Genomic DNA, 22141 nt, shown 5'->3' with positions numbered 1-22141 from the left:
AGCTTGTTGGTTTCTCTTTGCTTTGAACGAACGTGGTCGTGAGGAAAGTGTTGGACACTGGAGACCCCTGCCTGTGGCTTCCACAATGCCTGCTGCTCTTTAATCAGCTGAGGCTGGGAGCTCCCCGGTGGCACAGCAGGTTAAGGACCCAGTGTTGTCACTGCTGTGGCTCAGGTTCCATCCCTGGTCCGGGAACATCTCCTAAGGGCCAGCTCAGGGCCTGGAATCCCCCCATCTTTCCGAGTTACGGCCACCCGTGTGGCCCCCGAATAACATTCACTATTTGAAAAAGAAACTTTATTTCTTTTTGCTCCACAAGGGCAGAGACCTTTGCAACCCCCACGCCCACAATAAACCCCCACACTTTTTAGAGAAGCTCGTGAAAGCCTATCAGACTCTGGATGGAACAGGGAGTCTCAGCATCTCGGGGTGAAGCTCCCACCAAGGGCTCTGCCCACACACCTGCTAATGGGAGGCCTGAATGACTTCTGCTCACAGTCTCGGCCCCGCGTCTGCTGATGGCAAGAAGATTCCACTCATCAAATGAGGCCACGAGCAATTTGGTGAAGAAAATCCTCACCAGTCCGTCGTCGTACTCACCCACGGACTCACTTAGCATTTAGAAAGCAGTGTGTAGAAAGCGTCACGCTGGGGACCCGCAGGGGCACTCCTGCCCTTGGAGAAGCTTAAGAAATGGCAGGAAAATGTCTCCCGAGACAGGGAAGAGTTGGCGGCATCTTTTCCAGATGCTCGCGGCAGGCTGGGTGCTGGGTGATGCTCCGAGAGGCTGACTTCTAGTCGTTTCCTCCGTTTCCTTCCTGTCCTTGGTCTGACGTCCTCCTTCCTCATCCGCAGGGAGAAAGAGGCCTCCCAGGATTACAAGGTGTCATCGGGTTTCCGGGAATGCAGGGACCTGAGGGCCCCCAGGGACCCGCAGGACAGAAGGTGAGCTGGCCGTCCTGGGTGTGGTGGGGGGGGGGCGCGGGGGGCTGTGAGATGGTCTGTGTTGTTGCTCTGATGGGTGGTCACCGTGGCATCTCTGTGTGTTCCAGGGTGACACTGGAGAACCAGGACTGCCAGGCACTAAAGGGACAAGAGTGAGTACCAGGGTCATTAAAGCGCTTTCGACTGTGGGCGGGATGGGATCCAGCGATGCCTCTGGGGTCGGGCGCCTTACGCCCACCCTCCCGCCTGCAGAGAGTCCTGGGGTGTCCCTCCCTCCTCCTCCTCTCTCTGTGCACCCCCCGCCCCCCACCTCTCTCCTCGGAGCTCAGACAGGAGCTCAGACAGCGCGGGGGCGGGGCCCCAGGACCCGGGATGGGCAGAGCCTGTGCCCTTGACCTCCAGTCCTGGGCCCAGAGCTGCTCTCCTCCTCCCAGTCCTTTTCACAGCGTTTTCTCCATCTGTCCTTCCTCAAGGGTTTAATTGGGGGGGGGGGATGACGCGTACCTGTCGTCAGAGAGATGCCTTCACTTACCGTGAAAGGCGGTGAAGTTTTCAGAGCTAAACTTCCTCTTCCTTCTTCACACTCTGCTTTCTTTGCTGCTCCCATTCCTGGGAAACGCAAGCTTGGAGGTAGAAACATAGGAAGACCCGGTGAAATGTAAGCCTTCCAGTTCTGTCACTGTTATCTCGCGGAAAGGGAGGTGTGCCCGAGAACCTGCATCCCTGGGTCCTTAGGGCAGAAGGCAGGGGGTTCGTCGTGACGGTGTGGGGTGGAGAAGATCTGGGTTTCAGCTATTGCATAATAACTTTGACTTTCTTCTCGCGGTGAATTGATTCATGCCATATACTCTTCTTGCCAACTGTTTGTGCATTTGACGCAACTTTGTCTGTCCGTCTGTCTCTCTCCTAGAAATGACAAAAGATGGGAAGAGGGCAGAGTTATTTTGTGGGTGTGCAGCCTTGACTTTAGAAGTAACTGATCATCAGCCTTGATGTTGAGCTGCCTCTGAAACTCCAGGCCGCCTGCCTCCCTGGGCTGGGCCTTGAGAAGCCTTTCCCCGGGACGCTCTGCCCACTTAGGGCAGATGTTCCAAGGCCTGCAGTTAGGGTCCAGCCCCCTCAGCCACGTGGGTACAGTGGGAGGAAGTGAGGTTTTCTCCTGCGCACAATGAAAACTTTCTCATTTCTACCCTACAGGGGCCCCCAGGAGCATCTGGTTACCCTGGAAACCCAGGACTTCCTGTATGTATATGAGATGCACCTGCTTCCTTCCTGAGACATTGGATGCGAGTGGTGGCACCATCAGTGATTTTCTGACTTGGCTCTTTTTTCACTTTGTTAATTACAGGGTATTCCTGGCCAGGATGGGCCCCCGGGTCCCCCAGGCATCCCGGGATGCAACGGGACAAAGGTACGTCTAGAACTGGGACCTTCCTCTTGGTGTCTCTGTACCTAGCTTTGCACATGGAGAGGTTGTCCTGTGAACAGATTTTTATTGCCAGAGCTGGAAAGTGACTTGTCTCGCATCTTTCTGTATTTGGTGAGGAGACACAGTTTTCCCACAGTTCATGTTCAGGAAAGACACCATCGTGCCTTTTCTCGTAGACTTTTATTCCAAAATTGCTTTAAACACTGAATTTCTCACCTACAGTCTCTTACTAAAGCAAATAAGAAAAATGCTAATATTAATTCTCTTCCCTATTCATTTTATTCTCAAATGTATTTCTTCCATCATGAGACAGGCTTGTGCCATACAGCTGGTAGCAATTTTTAGGAAAATGATTTTCACCAACAAATGAAGCACCCCTGAAGGGTAGGACAGGGTGATTGATGGGGTGTCTGGGTTGATGTCCTGACACCTTGCACGGCCCTCGAGAGTGACTGTCTTCTGTCCCCCCCAGGGTGAGAGAGGACCAGTGGGACCTCCGGGTTTGCCTGGATTTGCTGGAAATCCTGTAAGTATCGTGTTGTTATGTCAGAAGTTTTTCTTTGGTGATAATTTCTCTCTTCTAATCCATTTCCTTGCCTTTTTTTTTTTTTCCTTTTTCTTTTTAGGGCTGCACGTGCAGCATATGGAATTTCCCAGGCTAGGGGTTGAATCAGAGCTGTAGCGGCCAGCCTACACCACAGCCACAGCAACGGAGGATCCAAGCCATGTCTGCAACCTATACCACAGCTGACAGCAACGCCGGATTCTTAACCCACTGAGTGGGGCCAGGGATCGAACCCACATTCTCATGGATACTAACTGAATTCGTTTCCGCTGGGCCACAATGAGAACTCCTTTTTTTTTTTTTTTTTAAATGTCTATCTTAATCCTCACAATGTTTTGAGAAAAACAAAACTAATACCAACTTTTTCTTTTCTAGGGACCACCAGGGTTGCCAGGCATGAAGGTACGTTCTTTGATTTTATAGGAATCTGTTGGAAACAGAAGCCACACAAATAAATTCACTTTCAGTCACTTTGCGTGATCGATTGCCTATTAACATACTCGTCTAACCTCTGCCACCTTAGAAGAGTCCCAAGTCCCACGCATAGCCCTGACTTCTAGAATCTAAAGTTTCAACAAGAGGTACAATTTCTTAATAGGAAATAAGCCATGACGGGAAGCATGGTGTGGTGTATTCACAGACATGTGTCAATGGTGCTGCTTTTCCGGAACCGTGGGCAGCGCTGCCTGCCGGGGAAATAGGTCCAGTAGGACGTGGGCGGATGTGCAGTGTGTGTGTGTCGTGTGCATACAACATGCATCTCTAAGGACAGAGCTGGCAGGGGAGAGAGGGAGATTTGATTCTACTGAAACAAAAGAAATGCCTTATTTTAAGGAGTTGCGCGAATGGGAAGGTTGCCAAGTCCGCAACCCGCGGGGCAGGATGCGGGCTGGAGGCCCAGGGAAGGGCCGTGGTCCAGCCCCGGGCGTCTGTAGGCAGGACCTCCCTTCTTCAGGAGAGTCAGGCCTTCTTCCCTGAAGGCCCTCAACCCTCTGGGTGGAGCCCCCCGCCCCCTCCCCGAAGGTCCTCTGCTTTTTTCCAAACCTACGGATTTCAATGTCAGTCCCAGTGAAAAATACCCTCACATCAGACAGGTGCTCAGGCAGATGTCTGGGCACCTTGGCCTGGGCACGCGGGCATGTGAGACGCACTCTCGCTGCTTTTCTGAACATGCTCGTGCGGGGCCTTCCCTTGAAAGATAATCCTTCTGTTGTGAGAACAGCCTGTGGTCACACAGCCTTCAGACCAGAGAGCAGCCTCTGACTAGAATTCCTCCTCATCTGGGGCCGGGTCACGTGCAGGCATCCCAGGCCCTGCCCTGCCGCCTCCACGTGGTCTGTCCAGGCTGCAGCCCAGCTGACTGCACAGCACCTCCTGCTGGTCATTACGAGAAATGACAGGGGAAGGCGGCCGTCTGTTCTGTGCTTAGATGGAGGCTGAAGCTGGACGTGGGCCCGTTCTGCACCGGGAGTGCGTGCCTGCGACTTGCCAGGTCTTCGGTTTCTTGACTTTCTCTTATTTTTCCTCCCTCAGGGGGACCCCGGTGAAATACTCGGCCACATACCTGGGACCCTCCTGAAAGGTGAAAGAGGATTTCCTGGCCCCCCAGGAGCACCCGTAAGCACTCGCTAAATAACTAAATAACCACAAGCATTTGCTGCCCCTCCTCCTGGTCTGCATCTTAACTGCTTTTTCTCCGCCAACGCAGGGCTCCCCAGGATTGCCAGGGCTGCAGGGTCCCGTCGGCCCTCCCGGCTTCACCGGACCACCCGTAAGTTGGGGGACTAGCTCTGAGGACCCCTGTGCCGAGTGTGAAAACATGTGCAGTGGGATGAAAGCTTCACAGGCTGGTGGTGATGAATCCGTTACGGTGGATTCGAGAATGAGCTTCTTTCCTAAGGGGGGGTGTTTGATTGGCACTTGGGCCCCAGATTCCCCAGAGCTGTGGGAAAAGGATGCTGATAGAACCACATGCGGATTCAAAGATGGACGAGGCGGGTCCTTCACCCATGGAAAGAGAGCTGCCCCCGAGGCCTTGCTCTCTCGGGGGCTCTGGACCCAGACGGGCGGTGGTGAAGCTGTGCTGTCCTTGTTAAGAAAGCCTAGAAACCGAGCATCAGAGATAACCTTCCACGAGGCCCTGGTCTGACATCAGCCTCCTTCTCAGCCAGTGGTTCTCCGCAGGAGCACGGCGGTGGCCCCTCCCGCCCACATATCTGTGGGAGCTGCGGAGTTAATATTAACAGGATGCATTGGTCGGGAGCCATGTTTACTGGAGATGGATAATGAACCTGGGTCTGCCAACCTCACCCTAGCTGGCCTGAGAGTCCTTGAGGAATTTCCAGCCTGATCTGCTGAATTTACTCTTAAAAAAAGTTTTATTGACTTTTTTTATAGCTGACTGGCAAGGCTGTGACCATTTCTGCTGTGCCAGAGTGGCTCAGTTACACATATACACACTCGCTTTTTTTTGGGGGGGGGGTCAAATTCAGCAATCCTTCTCTCCGTTCCTTCAGATGTAACCTCTTTTATTTAGGTTCTTGTCCATAAATGGACCCATTTTACTGAGGAAAGAACTCGTAATTGCTCCCTTTAAATGATTACAAAAAGCATGCTAAAATTTTGCTACAAATGGCAAGTTTTGGGGCTTCCTAGAGTCTCCCCACCTAAAGGATGCACTTGCATTTAACCTGTGAAGAGAAACAGCAATGTCCAAAGTGGACAGATGTTTCCGCACCGGGGACGCCACGGCTCTCGGGGGTTTGGAGGGTGGCTTCCCCCACTGTCTCTGCTGGCCCAGATCACGTCCTCAGATGGTGGATCCCACGGGGCAACCCCTAAGATGCTGAGGGGTTTCCGTCCCATTGATAATTGTCCCGGACCAACCTCTGGTTACTTTCAAAGTTGCATAGCACAGGAGAAAACATTTAGATACTTACCAAATAAATGACCGCAGGAACCGCAGGCTCTGAAGGTAACTTCAGGACAAAGAGGCATTTGAAGCTTACCAGGGTTGTGGATCACGTTTTCATTAATGTGCTTTGTCCTCCAGGGTCCTCCAGGCCCTCCTGGCCCTCCAGGCGAAAAGGTAAAGATCTCTTGTCATTGTTTTTCTTTGGTTTTAGTAGAAGACGACTGTGAAATTGCTGTAACTCATTCTTTAGGGCTCTGTAAAGACCTTTGGAGAATTGTCATGTCTTTATCTGTGTCCCTGTCTCTGTATCTGTATCACTCACCCATCTGTCTCTCCGTCCGTCTGAGCGGTCTGTTGATCAGTCTGCTGATCTGCCCGTCTATCCCCCACCTGTATCTACTGAGCTTCCTTCAGTCCATCACTTAGTCATTACCTTGGAATCTCTCATCTCTTCCTTCGTTTTCTGAAGCCCATGTTTAAAAACCTTACATTTTTAAAAAAACAGTTTTGATAGGATTCTTTTTCAGTCATCCTTAGACGTTTTGACAGACGTTGTGTACACTGATCACAACTTTCTCGAAAATATCCTGGTGGTTGGGGGACAAAGTACGGCCTTAAACATGCCATCCTGCCGCATCTTAGGTCTCGTTTGTTAGATGATTTTCAACAGAGTCAACAACCCTGTTAATGGGAGCCTGCTTTTTAATCAACAGGGGCAAATGGGCTTGAGTTTCCAAGGACCGAAAGGCGACAAGGTGAGCGCTTCTCTTTTGGTCAGAACCACAGCCCTGAGCAGGATCGGGTTCTGCCTCTGGACCCGTCTGATCACAGTGCCTCGTCTCCGCATGGTTTCTCAGAAACGCGCAGCTAGAATTCACTGCGCTGACCTGTGCGGGTCTGACCTGCAGATCCAGCAGGCTGTTAATCCAGTTCTCTGCACGTGGCGTTCAAGCATCACGTTCTCAGACAGCACGAAGCCAGACCTTTTTGTCACAGGGTCCAGTTTAGGACTTGGCTGTCGGCAGCATGACGATATTAACCCTGCAAAGACGAGGTCTGTCCTGCCAGGGCTGGGAGGAAGAGAGCCTTGCGGCCGGATGAGGCAGAGCAGGCAGCCTCCCCTGAGCAGAGGGAGCCAGTGGTGGGTCCTGACCCTCCAGGGGTCTCTGCACCACTGTCCCGGGACCCGACTGATGAAACCGGCACGACGAGCCAAGTGGGGATTCTTGGGATTGTGGTAGTGCCCGGCCCAGGGCCTGGGTCCACCACCGGTGCTCACGTGGTGTAGACAATGGGCAGGGGTCCTGGAGGCCTGGACAGACGTGGACTGAGCAGCAGCTACTGCGCACTTGGGCCCCGGCTCGTCACAAAGTCTCATGATTCTGTAATTGATGCGGTTGAGTCTCCTGACCCTCAGTCACTCTGCCGGGGCAGGGGTTCCTCTAGTTCTGCTTGTGTCCAGCGGTTAGGAATCCAAGGAAGAAAGCCCTGATGCCTCTCTTCTCTGTGGTTCCTCTGAAGGGAAGAGACCCCTTCCTTACCAGGCTCAGCTGGCGCCTTTCCTCTGTGCCGTCAAGTGTGACAGGCCAGCTACGTGTCCCAGCGTGCGTACACACGCCGTGTGTCCGTTTGCGTGGTCTGGACGTATACGCACACATCCATGCGTCCTGCACACGGTCCGCTTCCAGGGTGACGGGTGGCGGCCGCCCTGACCCCCAAGCAGTGGGAGCCTCCTGCTGGCTTTACGTCCTTGGTGGACCACCTTCCTACTGAAAGTTCATTTTCTTGTCCTTTTTCAAAACGTTATTGGAGTCGAGTTGACGTGCAAAGCTGCGTCCGTTTCAGGCGCAGGCAGAGTGAACCAGTGATGCGCACGCGTGCGTCCCTTCCTGTTCAGGTTCTTTGCCCACGTAGGTTAGGACCCCGGATTGAGGAGATTTCCTGTGTTGCACAGGAGGTCCCTGTTACCCGTCCGTCCTCCAGAGAGTCGGGCGCATATATGTGGGTCCCCGCCCCCAATTCACCCCACCCCCACCACGTTTCCCCTTTGGGAACCATACGTTTGTTTCCAAAATCTTTGAGTCGGAGACAGGCTAATTTTCTGCTGAGACAAGGACAGGCTAGACCAGAGCGTAATCGCATTTTAAAAGCAGATGTTCTGTTCTAGGCTTTCCCCTCCCTCTGCATTTTTCTTCTCTGTAGAATTATTTTCATGCCTAATTAATTCCCAATTTTGGCATCAACAGGGTGATCAAGGGGTCAGTGGGCCCCCAGGAGTGCCAGGACAAGCTCAAGTTAAAGAAAAAGGAGACTTTGCCACTAAAGGAGAGAAGGTAGGGGCGGCTTCGTCCGGAGAACACTGGCTTCCTGACCTGGGACCGATTCCCAAGACAAAGAGGAACCGGGTCTGGATCCGCTTTCTCGGTTAGACGGCCGGGAAGGCAGGTGTAGAGAGTGTCCACCGGTGATGGGAGCATCTTGGGAGCAGAGGCAGCCGGAGCTGGGCTGGAGCAGAACTGGTCTGAGGCTGACTCCCTGCGAGAGCATCTCACGGGCACAGAGGCGGGGGTGGGCAGCGGGAGGGAGCCGGGGTAGAAGGAGGCCAGCTGGCCGTGGCTCAGGGGTGCTAGCTGTGCCCACCTAACAGCCGTAATCCGGTCGATGGCAGGACGTGAGGGCTGCGGTTTCATGTGCATTTCTTGGTTGCTATACCGGGAAGAGCGTTTTTTTCCTCTCACCTGTTCCGTGTAGCATGTAAACGCCAATGTAACCACTGGATACTACTCATCTTTCTCTCTTTCAAAACTTATTTTAGGGTCAAAAAGGTGAACCAGGATTTCAGGTAAGTACTAAACTCTTGCATCTCCTTCTCATTTTGTATAAAAGACTATAATGCATTGCATTTAAGTCACAAGCTCATTTCACCTTACATGTAAAATTAACTTAATAGTTTACTTAAATATACCAGCGCATCTAACATTCTCTTTTATTTTTTCTTTTAAGGGAATGCCAGGGATTGGAGAGAAAGGTGAACCTGGAAAACCGGGACCCCGAGTAAGTGCTTCCAGAATATTCTTGATGTGCAGGCACTTCTCCCGCATTCCTGGAATCGCAGGTTCACCGGAGTATAGACTGCAAGAGCTTGTAGGGTTTTTTCTCTCCTGAAGGGCCTTTCTGAAGCCCTGGGAGCAGGAATAGGAGGCCCTCACCATTAGAAAGAGCCCTGGATGGCAAAGGCCTTTTGTTATTCAGATGATCCCCCCCACCCCCCACAGCACCCCCTGCCTTCCCCTCCCTGAAAAGCCACCTGTCCACCTGCTCAGAGCACCAGGCTCCCCCTTGCTGCCGATGGAAGGGGTGACAGGAGATAGGAAGCTGATCTGCAGTTTTTCAGTGCTGAGAAGCCCTCTCCTGCTGTTCTTCCTGCTCATGGTGCTTTAACGCATCCATGACTGAGTGCGGTAGCTTGGCCAGCTCACCCCGAGCATCCACACGACTGGGTAGCTTGTGTTGGAATCAGACCCTTGCTGCATGTTTGTCATTATTATTGATTCACTCCTGAAATTAGAATCTTTATTGTACAGGGAAAGCCCGGAAAAGATGGTGAAAAAGGAGAAAAAGGAAGCCCAGTGAGTATTTCTCTGTGATTTTTTTTTTTTTAAAACAAAGCTGTTGCCTTCACTCGCTGACAATTGTTGTTGCTTCTGGTTCCATTTTAGGGGTTCCCAGGCGATTCGGGGTACCCCGGACTCCCAGGCCGAGAGGGTTTAAAGGTAAATGGTCACCCTGTTTTGAGGTTTTTGCCTTCATTCTGCTCAATCTAGAAGTTTTTCCTAGAATAAAGGACCATGTAGTCAAAGAATAAAAATTATTTAAGCTCCATGGGAGGAAAAACACCACTTAGAGTGGGTCTCTCGGTGTGTGTAAATTCCTAAAGAAAAAATGTAAACTGTTCCACTCGTTCAAGTTTTCATGTGTTTTTTTGTGGTCAATTCCCCTGATGATGAAACCAAGCAAACGCAGACAGATGCAGAGGAGAAGAGAAAGCTTGTGTAGTTTTTCGGTTACTCGATCAGAAAGGGTCAGAGTTCATAACTGCCCCAGGTACACACACACACACGCACACGCACGAGCTTTTTAGGAAACGGTATCGCGGGACACAGCTTGCTCCTTCCCTTAGTGACACAAGGAGGATAATTTCAACCCTGTAAATGCAGTTACACAGCAACACTCTGTCATCGTGCCTTTTTTGCCTGGTATTTAGACCAGGTCCGCATTTTTTTGGTTGTATCTTTGGCCCCTTGTCTAAACATTCCTCGATAATAACTTCCTAAAAAGTATGATGCGGGGATGAACAGTTAGACTCTGGTTTGGGGAAGCATTGCTGTTGGTCATCAAATTGCCCCCAGAAAAGCCCTTCCATCAGCCTGGGGTGGAGGGTGCCTTTTCATTTGGTAATGGCTTGTTATCAAACTTTAAAAATATTTGCCAATCTGATGGGCAGAAAAAACTCATTTTGGCTTTATCTTTTCCCTTTTAATCATGAGACCAGCTCATGTAAAATCCCTACCAAAATAAGAAATGGGTGTGAAATATTTATCTTTACCAGTGCTTGACAGACTAGGGAGAGAATCTCAAGGTTTGCTTAGGCTGATTTTCTAAGAAAGTCAGTTCTTCGAGATTGTAAGAAGTAAATATGCTTGAGCTATATTAGTTCGATTTTTTTTTTAAGTCCCATAGATATTTCTCAAATCTCGTTTTGTATTCAAATAAGAAAACATCTAATTATGGTTTGGTGCCTGAGTTTAAAGCTTTAGCTTAAAAGAAAAAACATCAAAAAAAGAAAAGGAAAAAAGTGCACTCGTGAAATAATATGCACAACCTTAGGACTTTTAAGAGTGTTACCACAATGTTTATATACGAGCATTCGATGGGAAGGCATTTCTCATTTGGAGTTTTTCATCGAATGTGGGGCCAAGTCAGCCTCACGGTGAGCAGAATTTACCCACCCAATGTTTTCAAGTCATGCTGGATTTTAAGGGGGAAGAAGCAGCCGTGAGGATCTTTTTATACTGACTTCCGACGCGGGTTTAGACAGTCTTACGCCTAAAATCCTCAGACGAAATGGTTTCTTCGAGAAAATAAATTTAGACCCCAGAAGCTTTCACGTCATCTTATCCCACTCGTTTCTTGTCTCCCTGAGAAGCCACTGTGCACACCTTCCACTTGCACGTGGTCCTCTGAAGTTTCTGAGGAGCCTGCGGTCGGCAGAGCCAGTGATGGGAGCTCTCTGCCGTCTGAATAGTCAGCCTCCCATCCACGTCTGGTAGAAATCTCACTTTCCACGTGTCACCCGTACGCCAGGCACGGGGAAGTGTATTGATTTGGGTAACGATAGCTCCAGAGCACCTTCGGCTAATTCCAGGGAGAGAGTCTAAGTTGGCAGACAATCATTTTAGGACATGGGCGGCTCCGTCTCTCTTTTTCCAGAAAAAAAGTCAACCCTGCTTTCTGCAAGGCAACTGTCATAGGTAAAAGACACAGTACCGTATTTTTTTCTCTTACAGGGAGACAAAGGTGAAGCAGGCCCCCCCGGCCCCCCTGGCACTGTGAGTAGCAGCGACGTGTGCTGTCCGTGGGGTGGTTCGTAAAGAGGGGAAGAAGGAGGCGGTGGACGAAGGCCGCATGCTCCGCGCCGTTCCAGAATGACGCTTTTGTGTGGGGGGCATTGAATCTGAACTGATAATTTATGCTTTGCATCGTGTGGCGTTTGGTGTTTACTTACTATATTTGGACAATTTCTGAATCTCTTTGATCACGAAAATGAACAGAGTTGCACATGGATAAGAATTTTGGCAGCACATTTGGCAACTTAAAAAAAAGGCAGACATTCCTGTCTTGGCTCAGTGGTTAATGAACCCGACCAGTAACCATGAGGTCGTGGGTTCAACCCTGGCCTCGCTCAGTGGGTTGGGGATCCAGCGTTGCTGTGAGCTGTGGTGTAGGTCGCAGACATGGCTCGGATCCCGCGTTGCTGTGGCTCTGGTGTAGGCTGGTGACTACAGCTCAGATTCAACCCCTAGCCTGGGAACCTCCATATGCTGCGGGTACAGCCTTATAAAGACAACAAGACAAAAACAAGACAAATGCTGAGTAGAGAAACAGGTCACTCGTCATGGGACTCTCCTAGCAAAACTGTGTTTTGGGTTTTTTTTTCTTTTTTGCAAATAACATTTTAGTTGTTGTATGTGTATTTTCATGTATTTGCAATCCAATGTAAGCAGTGGTTTTTCTTTTTAAAAATGGACGTTCTTCGTGTTTTCAAATTATCTTCAGATGATCCCTTTAACTGTTTTGCTCCCCGTCTTTTGAAACAATGAAAATATCACCCTTCTGTCATTGGCTGCCCTCTTGCACTGCTACAGTGTGGTAGTGAGTGTTTGGACGTGCTTCTCTGTGTGTGCTTGTGCAAGTGTGTGTTAGATGGGGGGTTTGAATAATTCTTCTCTAGGCTGCATTTCCAGGCATAGGATTATTGGATCAGAGTATTACTGAACCTCCGTAGGCCTTTTTTTTTTTTTTTTTTTTTTTGCTTTATCGGGACGCACCGGCGGCATATGGAAGTTCCCAGGCTGGGGGCTGAATCTGAGCTGTAGCCACTGGCCTACACCACAGCCACAGCAACGCGGGATCCAGGCTGCGTCTGCGACCGGCACCACAGCTCACAGCAACGCTGGATCCTTAATGCACTGAGCGAGGCCAGGGATTGAACCTGCAACCTCATGGTTCCTAGTGGGGTTCGTTTCCGCTGCGCCACGAGGGGCGCTCCCAACTCTGTGTGCTTTTACTGCATGTACCATGGGTGACTCCATTTCCCACATTTGTGGTCCAGCAGCAGTCTTTGAATAGCATGTCTTTACCTGAACCTCATCAGCAGACGTGAATAATTCCTACAATTTAATTCCTACAGAGCAGATTACATTTTGAGGGTAATATGCAATCTTTGATGTGGTCCTTGTCCTCAGATTTCAGTGATTCAGAATTGAATCGAGGCCTGCAGCGCCTTCTTCTTGCCCCATATTCTGGGCTCCAAAAAGTCTCCACTTTTGACCATTTTTTTTTTTTAAAGTAAAGCAAAAACCCTCTTCCAATTAAAAAAAAAAAATTTGAGTGTTCCCGTTACATGTTGCCTGAGGAAATTTAAAGGAGTTCTTCTGATAATACTCTTTAAAGAAGAATATTCTTGTTAGGCCATTGAGAAATTTCGAACCTAAACCTCAGAATTAATACTTTTTAACTTGACTTCATTGGTCAAGCTCCTGCCAGGCAGCTGGTCACGAAAGGAGGCAGAACTGCCTGGCAGAGTTCTCTGCAAGGAGGCCTTCCTGCACGTTCATTTCGTCTGTTTTCAGGACCCCCACACCCATGCCCCTCCCCCTCTTCCCCCCACTATTTCTTCTTGAGTTTCACATGTCTTGAGATAATAACAAAATAAAATGGGTTTGTTTCTCTGTCTGTGCTGCTGTAACACACACCGCCAGCCGCTACCCTGCAACCATCTTTTCTTCTGTCATTCAGGTCATTGGCCCCGGACTCTTGGGAGAGAAGGGAGAGCGGGGGTACCCAGGAGCTCCAGGGTTGAGAGGAGAGCCAGGTCCCAAAGGTAAGGTCCTTCCCTCTTTCGTTCCCTGCCTCCTGCCTCCTCCCTCCTGTCTCTCTCATCCTTTCTTTATTCCATCTTCGACCTGCACTCGAGCACATTTTGTTAACACCTGCACCCCGTGTAGACCGTGTGGTGACCGAGTCCTCTGTGCAAGTTCATCTGTTGCCCTCCCATTGGGTGTCCAGGAGCCCATCTCCCTGCATCTCTGCAGCCTCAGGGATGCTGCATCTCCCCCAGTTCAGGGCTCCCTGAGCCCGGGACCACGTGTACCCACGAGCACAGAGGTTCGGAGCACAGATCTCCAGTGGACCAGGCTCAGTTTGTTCTACTCTCTCTTCCTCTCTTCAGGCTTCCCAGGATTGCAAGGCCAGCCGGGCCCTCCAGGTGAGCACCCTTTACTGATTTTTTTTTAGAGTATTTCTACAACTGCTCTGCGGTTTCTATTCCGAACTATCTCGGGCACTAGTTAGAGATTTGCTTAAAATGGCTAGCAACTTTGTGACGTGTTTTTCTAGTTCTGAAAGGCAGGTGCCTTCCTAGGACAGTGTTGATTTTGTAAGTCACAGGCTAACATGTACTTATAAAAATGTGTATCGCTGCCGGTGGAACCTCTTACGTCTCCCATCAAACCCCATCCTCCGTCTCTGGCTCTGATCTAACCCCGTGCCCTCCCGCGTCCTTCCCGCTGCTCCCAGAAGCAGGCCGGTCGTTCCGAAGGTCCCCTCAGCGTCCTTGCTGTCACTTGCCCTCTGCCTGGGGAATGCCTTTGTTTCTCGGCCTGAGACCAGACGCAAGGCTGAGACCTTTCCTGGCTGATCTAATCAACTCTGATCTTGCTTCGGGCCGGAACCCGGCGTCCCTGAGCTTAAACTGAGGCTGTAGCTATTCTGTGCCGGTTTCGCACTTCTAACGTTTCTAATGGATGGTGTGTCCCGGAGGCTGGGAGTTGTGCTTCTGGGTTCGTACACCACCCTGTGCGTGCCCACTGCACGTGTGTATAACCCCAGATCCCGGAGTAGAGGTAACACAGGCTCTGAGTGAAACCCTCGCGTGCCCTGGAACAGACACCTCAGCCCAGTGCTCGCAGTCCCGATGTTTGGGGCTTTGTTTATTTTTCATTTTTATTTTTATCCTTCTCTTGTTATTTTATTTTTTCCCTTGCCCATAGGTCTTACGTTTTAAGTTCTCCCGGAGCTCCTTCTTTTATTTTTGCTGGAATAGAAAACACAACCCTACCCCATCATCCAAGGTTTGAGGCAGCAGCATCGGAGGCTCGAGGCCAGCCTGCCCCGCCCAGCTCTTCCTCCTTGCTGCTAAAACCTTGGCATCTTAAGCATCCCTGTTCCTGGGTTGCCCAGAGCGCTGACCTTCCAGCTGTTTTAGAGAAGATGGCACTTCTCCAGAGCATTTGCCGCATCTGCTTTCTAAATCCACTGAGCTGCCCCGTTAGTCTTTTAAGCCATCATTTTAAAAGACATTCTTTGAAGTCAGTGTGGCTTGTCTGCTCTTGGTCTGGCCCCGGCCCTGCCGATGGCAAAGGTCCTTGCCGTCAGGTTGGGGGGCTGCCTGCCTTGGCGTCTCCCCCGCTGGGGCGGGCATGGGTGGCAGCCCCTCTTCTGCTGTCACTAACATGCTGTGTTTGCAGGCACAGCGACTTCCAGCTGTCACCCGAGGCTTCAGCTGCTGTTTGGGGCTTGGAGGCCTGTCCATCTTTCCTCGGGGGTCCCCGCCTGCACCCCTGCTCTTTGCCTCTGGCAGTTTCTCAGGGGTCGCTTTGCCCCCGTCTGTTTTCACACTCTTGCATCTCAGAAGGATGCTGGGGCCGGACGCCCGCCCTCTGCTCCTGGCAGCACGAAGCCGTTTCACCCGCACCTCCTGGACCGTTGTGCCTCAAGCATTCGGTCGGAACCCTGCTTGGCTGTCACAGGCCCTGTGATCTCATCCCCTGAAAACCCCCGGCGGCTGAGCTGGCCCTCCCGTGCTCAGATCCAATGCTGCCTTGACTTCGAGCTCTTTCTAGCCCTCGACTCTCCTTTTGCTGGTTCCAACCTGGTTCCCACCCCGGTGGCTCCTGCCCCCGTCTGCTCTGTGTAAGGACTTCTCTTATGCCCTTTCTTCTCTGGGCAGACTTGGGACCAAGCCTTTCTAACCTTTTCATTCACTGGGGACACTCTGTACGGGAGGAAATGCGCAGCTTTTAACGTCTACATGATGAATCCCTATTCCCAGAAGTTAATTTGCTGGGAGCAAGTGGAGCCGTGAGGCCATTTCTCCCTCGTCCCAGAAGTTCCCTTCAGTGACAGTCAGCTGGTCACAGTGCCCTGAGCAGAGTTAAGATGCCAGTGTGTGCTGCTGATGGGGGGCTGCAGTGTGCTTCTGACCTAACCCTCTGTTCTGGTTCCAGGCTTACCGATACCAGGGCAGCCGGGCGCCCCTGGCTACCCGGGTGAGAGAGGAGAGAAAGGTGACCGGGGCTTTCCAGGCGTGTCCTTGCCCGGACCAGGTGGAAGGGATGGATTCCCAGGCCCCCCTGGGCCCCCCGGCCCCCCTGGGCAGCCAGGCCACACAAGTGAGTTCCTTCTGGGTTGGTTTCGAGTGGTGTCCAGTGCAGGACAGGTGTGGGCAGGGCTGACCGAGGCTGGGGAGGGCACTCGAGTTCACGTGTACACGTGCCGTGCAAGAGGCTGGGCACCCGCCACTCGTGGATGACCCCGGCCTCCCTGAGGGGTGCTGGCAAAGTGAGCCACGCCGCAGAGAGGGCTCGTAAACATGAAAGGATGAAACTGGTTTCAAGGAATAAGAGGAATGTTAACCGGCTCGGGTCTCCAGGCGTGTAAGTCAAAAACCAAACCGACTGAGGTGTAGGCTTCTTACTGGGCATGGGATGAATTCTGTTCATCTGGCCATGCAAGCTGGTTCTAGGGTACACATACTCGCACACATACACACACACACACACACACACACGTACACATAAGGGACAGCACACCAGTGTGGTAACACAAAGAATGACTTCAACTAAGAACGGTACTTGACCTGGATTTTTCTCATCAGCCCCCCCATCCAAGCTGAGCACAGACCGTGAATCCCTTGATTCCGCTAAGGGGTTCTAGAGCCTCAAAGTAATTCCAATGTAAAACATAAGAAACTTTCAGAGCGTTTGAGCGAACAGTTGCATGGGAAGTAGGTTCATATTTCCAGTGTCTGGAGCGCAGCTTCTGGACTGGGGCCCCTGTGCTGCCGGAGGCCTCTGCTTGCTGGAATGCAGGGCCCCCTCCATGAAAGTTCTCATGGATGAGGTTGGGTACGGTGCCAGCTGTGGATGGAACAAGGGAATCCAGAAGCTTCCCTTGGGTGGGGGCGGGGGGGGGGGGGTCGGCTTGAATTTCCTCTGACATGTGAATGAGTCAGAGGAATGGTTCCCCTGTGACTTCATGGGGACGTCCTCCCCTTCTGGTTCGCAACGTGGAGAAAGGAGACAAACTGTGGGAGTCCTGGAGGTTCTCGGTCCAAAGTCCTGCTTTTCTGCGTGTGGGCGTCCAAAGGGCCTTTGGTCCTTAGTCACTCATTCCTTGGTCACTTACTCACTCAACAAACATCGGCGTGCCTTTGGTGCCCTGAGACCTGGGCAGAGCCCACGAAACAATCGTGCTCTCCTGGGTGAGCATTCTGACTCAGAAGTCAAATAAAGAAGTGGATTGTGTGGTAGCAGAGAATGAGAAATGCAGGGTGAGAGGGAGCCGGGCAGGGGGTACAGAGGTGGGGTGGGGGCAGGGCCACGGAGGTGGTTTTACGAAGCGAGATCAGCAAAGACTGGGAGGGGGCACGAGAGAGCCCACCGTGGGCAAATCCCGGAACCGTTTCCTTACATTGGCGTCTTGCCGGGTCTGGGAGATGGGCTGATCTCATGGGAGGACGTGAACTTCCCAGTGCTGGGAATTTCGTAGGTGTGTTGGCCGAGCGCCTTGCAACCTGCCTCCGGGTTCCCCAGGGTTGCCGCTTTGCAAGTCGGTGTAAATTAAGCGATTCACAGTGGCAACATGATAGTTGATCGGTTATCAATGAGATTTTTACCGAGAGGGAGCGAATGTGTGAAAAAGGCTACCTCTGAACCCAGTTGCCACTGTGGGGCCCATCCCGGCTTAACCAGGCCACATGGAGGTTCCCAGGTCCCAACCCCGTCCAGTGCTCAGTCCCCGTGGCTGCACCCCCGACACGTGTGAGAGCGTGCAAGCCCAGAGCTGCCCTTCCCGGCGCCTCAGACACAGCCACTGTATTCTTGCTTCAGCTTTCTAAGTATTCATTTATTTTTTTATTTATTTAAATTTTCTTTTATTTAAAAACTGTTTTTGGAGTTCCCGTCATGGCTCAGTGGTTAACGAATCCGACTAGGAACCATGAGGTTGCTGATCCCTGGCCTTGATCCATGTGTTAAGGACCCGGTGTTGCCGTGAGCTGTGGTGTAGGTTGCAGACGCAGCTCGGATCCCGAGTTGCTGTGGCTCTGGCCTAGGCCGGTGGCTATGGCTCTGCCTGGACCCCTGGCCTGGGAACCTCCATATGCCGTGGTAGTGGCCCTAGAAGAGGCAAAAAGACAAAAAAAAAAAAAATTAAATAAATAAATAATTTTTTAGATGTTAGGGTTAAAAAGAAGAGGTTCCTGTAGGAACAGTTGGAATCTGGACTCCTTCACTTTATTTATTTAGTTTGTTAGTTTTTTAGGGCTGCACCTCGGCATATGGAGGTTCCCAGGCTAGGGGTTGAATTGGAGCTACAGCTGCTGGCCTACCCCACAGTCACAGCAACGTGGGATCCAAGCCGTGTCTGTGACCTACAGCACAACTCATGGCAACGCTGGATCCTTAACCCACTGAGTGAGGCCAGGGATCGAACCCACAACCTCATAGATGCTCATCAGATTTGGAATCACTGAGCCACGACGGGAGCTCCAGATTTCAAAGTATTTAAAGTTCTCTTTGGTGAGCACGGTAATTGCTTCACCAGGGCTGTGCAGGGATTCTGGTGCCCAGAGGAGGTGTGTTCTGGAAAAGGGAAAGAGTGACCCCACGGCTGTCACTGTGTACGCATCTGCATCTCCAGAATCAGGGAGTCCCCCCAGCTCCACTGGCAGAGAAGGGAGCGAGTTCTTCCAGTTGGGGAATTTAGGGAAGCTCTTTGGCTTCCACTCTGTTCGGGACAGACGGGGGCCCGGGCAGCCAGCAGGAGGGGAGGACCAAGGACATTCTTACGCCTCCGCCGGCCTCCGCCGTGTCCAGGAAACTGCCGGACAACGTCCACAGCAAGCAGACCAAGCCCTCAGACTTCAGGTCTTGCTCCCCTGAAACAACTGTTTCCTCCAAGGTCTAAACCAAGTCCCCAAACAGAGGAGGCGGGGCTCCGGTTCAGGCCTTGGTGTCTGGGGAGCCTGGTCCGTCGGGAAAGCGCAGGAGGGGGCACTGCAGCCTCGAGCGTCTGGGCCGCCGTCGTGACGAGTGGCCGGCAGAGCCTCGCGGGACCCCGCTCACTGTGCCATCCTCCTTCGAAGACACTGAGGAGGAGCAATCAACTCTGTCGCCCTGTGTGTCCAAAAGCAGCACTTTAAAACCACGAGGAACCCACAGCAGAGGGCGTCTGCCTCGGTGCCGTTCATTTTCATGCTTCTTCACTTAATGATGCTCAGAGAGGAAGAGGCACAGCCCCTTCGGGGTGTTTTCTCACGGACAGTCTGCATTTTTAAATAGTGATCACTCTGCTGGAAATCTGCTCGGAAAGAAAAAAAGGAATCAAGCTGCTCGGGGCTCAGCCTTGACTTCACAGACGTAGGGCGCTGTGACATCATTTACGTTTTGGAACCTCGGTTTCTTCATCTGTGAAGTGGGGATGGAGATGGGGGTGTGGATTTGGCAAGAAACAGCGATGTCCGATCCAGGACGGGGTTCAAGACATGAAGTACACGTCAGAACATAAAATGGAAGCTTGCGCCACGAGGGCTTGTGACGGGGCGGCTGGGTACCACGTGTGCGGGTCGTAGCTGGTCACAGGCGAATACACGGGGGTGTTTGGGAGCAAAACACAGCGGGCCTTCGCCTACGGGCCGAACAGCCCGCCCAGGGTTTGGGTTGTGAGGGAGCCTGAATTCAGAGAGGGTGAGAACCCCCGGGTTCCCTTGCGGGGGAGTGACGCTGTAACTCTTAAAAACCCGTTTCAGATGGAATTGTGGAATGCCAGCCGGGGCCACCAGGTGACCAGGGCCTTCCCGGAAGTCCGGGCCAGCCGGGGTTGACGGGCGAAGTTGGAGAAAAAGGTAAGAGACTGAATTTGGTTTCGAAACATGTGGTGGTGCTTGGCCGTGTGGTACGTTTCTCCACACTGCCTGGCTCTGGGTGCCTGTGGGTAGGTCCTTCCGCTGTTGAAGCTCCTCAAAGCCCCTTCTTAGGCCCTGTCTCCCTGCAGCTCTGCTGGGCTGTTGGGCGTCGGAGCAACAGCTCTCGCCCGGGAGGGAACAGGGACCCTGGCCCGGCCGTCAAGGTCTCTGAGCTTTCCCCTCCCCATGGCCGGCAGATTAAATTCCCTGACTGACGCCATCCTCCTGTGATCTTCCAGTTCAAAGCCTGGGATTCTCCAGGAATGCATAGCGCTCCTTCCAGCCGGACCCCAAGTGTGTACACACAGCTCACCACCTCCCCACGCCCCGGTCCCGTAATCAGTGGGAGCGGATTTTCCGCCAGCGGATTAGCCAGCTCTGCCCGTCGGCCCTCAGTTTTATCTTTGCACATCTCAGGCGTCGTCTGTAACGCCAACTCAGGACCCACCGTAATCCCTTCATAATCTTGGAAATGCGGATTATCGCTGTCCAAACAGTCCTGGCTTAGGGTGTCATAAGCCAAGCATGTTCCAATATTTATACGTCTCTTAATGCCCAGAGAGCAGAACAAAGGGGAGGCGGCCCCCCAAAACCAACCCCTCTGGGTCCCATTCCTGGCTTTGGCTTCCAAAGAATGTTCGTTCTTCAAACTGCAAATGCATGGAAAATATCTTAGAATTTTGACAGCCGCTTAAGTTGCAGACCCTTAGATGAAAGTGATCCTAGAATTAAGTGGCGGGGGTTGTGTCATCAGTGTCATTTTTTTTTTTTGTCTTTTCTGGGGCCACACCGGGGTATATGGAGGTTCCCAGGCTAGGGGTCTAATCGGAGCTGTAGCTGCCGACCTATGCCAGAGCCGCAGCAACGCAGGATCTGAGCTGCATCTGGGACCTACACCGCAGCTCACGGCAACACCGGATCCTTAATTCACTGAGTGAGACCAGGGATTGAACCTGCAATCTCATGGTTCCCAGTCGGGTTTGTTAACCTCTGAGCCACGATGGGAGCTCCAAGAGTGTCATTTTTTTATTTTCATGAATGTTCCCAGTTCCCAGATGTTTAACAATTTCTTTTTTAATTAAATTTTTTATTAAACTAGTTGATTTACAATGTTGTGGCAATTTCTGCCGTACAGCAAAGTGACCCAGTCATATATATATATATATATATGTTTGACTATATATACATTCTTTTTCTTATATTATCTTGCATCATGTTCTATCCCAAGAGACTGGATTCAGTTCCCTGTGCTGTCCAGCAGGACCTCACTGCTTACTCTAAGTGTCATAGTTTGCCCCAGGTGCTTCGTGCTTTCTGAGATGAGCTGTTCCATCTTGTGACAGAGCCAGTGGCCAGAAGGTGCTCTGTACTGAGAGGTCTGTCTCTCCCTGGACCCTCAGAGAAGCTCCTTCTTCCCACGTCTTCTCGCTCCTGTAGCACCAGCACCTCCCCGGCTCCCACCTCGAGCCTCAGGAGCACAGACCCCAGCAACCCCACGCTGCCCACAGCTTGGCTGGCTTACCTGCCAACTTGCGCTGCATCCGTCTCACGGATGAGCCCTGTTCTGCCCTGGTTCCTGATGGCAGGGCCTGGAGTGGGGTGTGCCTGGGCTGGGGAGTCATTCAGAGCCAAAGGAGACGAGGGGGACACGGCCCGGCTTCTGTGGCCCCTGACCATGGGCTTCTCCACGTGTGCCCTGCTGTCCGTTGGCCCGATGTGTGCCTGGAAATGGACGTCCAGGGTTTAGGTCACGGGCCCAGCCGGGCCTTTTAGCTTAGTTTGAGAATCGAGACATAGGGGTCAGAGCGGCTGAAGAGAGGCGTCTCCTCCCACTTTCCCGTGCGCGCTGCCTCTTCTCCATCCCACTCATCAGGTCAGGCTTCTGCTCTTGCTTTTCTGGCTTGTTGCTTCCATCTCACTCCCGTCAGCCTGTAAACATAGGATGAAAATCCAGGAGTCACAGTTTGCGAAAAAAATACTCAATCCAAGAGGAAGATGATGGGAAGTTGTTGGCTGAGAGACTAGATGACACGGCCAGAGCTTCTCCGGCCAATGATGAAAATTGAGTTCCAGGTGACTTTTTAGTGAGGCAAGGCCTGTCCCGTCGCAGGACAGAAGGATGGGATTCCTCGAAGGGCAGCCTCGGTTACCTGTGACACGTGCTGGGGGCAGAGAGCGGGCCCTGTGACAGGACACAAGGTGTGCCCGACAGGTGTCAGGTTCTGAGAAGCCCCCTCTGGACATGACATCCGGAATGGTGGC

General features: G+C 51.9%; 1 protein-coding gene across 1 annotated transcript in view; it reads left to right on the top strand.

Annotated features, from left to right (window-relative positions):
• The window catches only part of COL4A1 (collagen type IV alpha 1 chain), a 140711-nt gene that overhangs the window by 81473 nt on the left and 37097 nt on the right, over positions 1-22141 (top strand). Inside the window, exons 3-22 of the mRNA XM_047755982.1 lie at positions 856-945; positions 1053-1097; positions 2143-2187; positions 2294-2356; positions 2847-2900; positions 3315-3341; positions 4473-4556; positions 4648-4710; positions 5992-6027; positions 6567-6608; positions 8100-8186; positions 8669-8695; positions 8857-8907; positions 9438-9482; positions 9573-9626; positions 11421-11462; positions 13432-13516; positions 13865-13900; positions 15921-16085; positions 19724-19819. Of these exons, the coding sequence (XP_047611938.1) occupies positions 856-945; positions 1053-1097; positions 2143-2187; positions 2294-2356; positions 2847-2900; positions 3315-3341; positions 4473-4556; positions 4648-4710; positions 5992-6027; positions 6567-6608; positions 8100-8186; positions 8669-8695; positions 8857-8907; positions 9438-9482; positions 9573-9626; positions 11421-11462; positions 13432-13516; positions 13865-13900; positions 15921-16085; positions 19724-19819 (1237 nt within the window). The remainder of the gene's footprint in view (positions 1-855; positions 946-1052; positions 1098-2142; positions 2188-2293; positions 2357-2846; positions 2901-3314; positions 3342-4472; positions 4557-4647; positions 4711-5991; positions 6028-6566; positions 6609-8099; positions 8187-8668; positions 8696-8856; positions 8908-9437; positions 9483-9572; positions 9627-11420; positions 11463-13431; positions 13517-13864; positions 13901-15920; positions 16086-19723; positions 19820-22141) is intronic.

This window comes from Phacochoerus africanus, chromosome 13, assembly GCF_016906955.1.
Source record: "Phacochoerus africanus isolate WHEZ1 chromosome 13, ROS_Pafr_v1, whole genome shotgun sequence".
NCBI lineage: Eukaryota > Metazoa > Chordata > Mammalia > Artiodactyla > Suidae > Phacochoerus > Phacochoerus africanus.
This window is presented reverse-complemented; position numbering and strand designations above follow the sequence as displayed.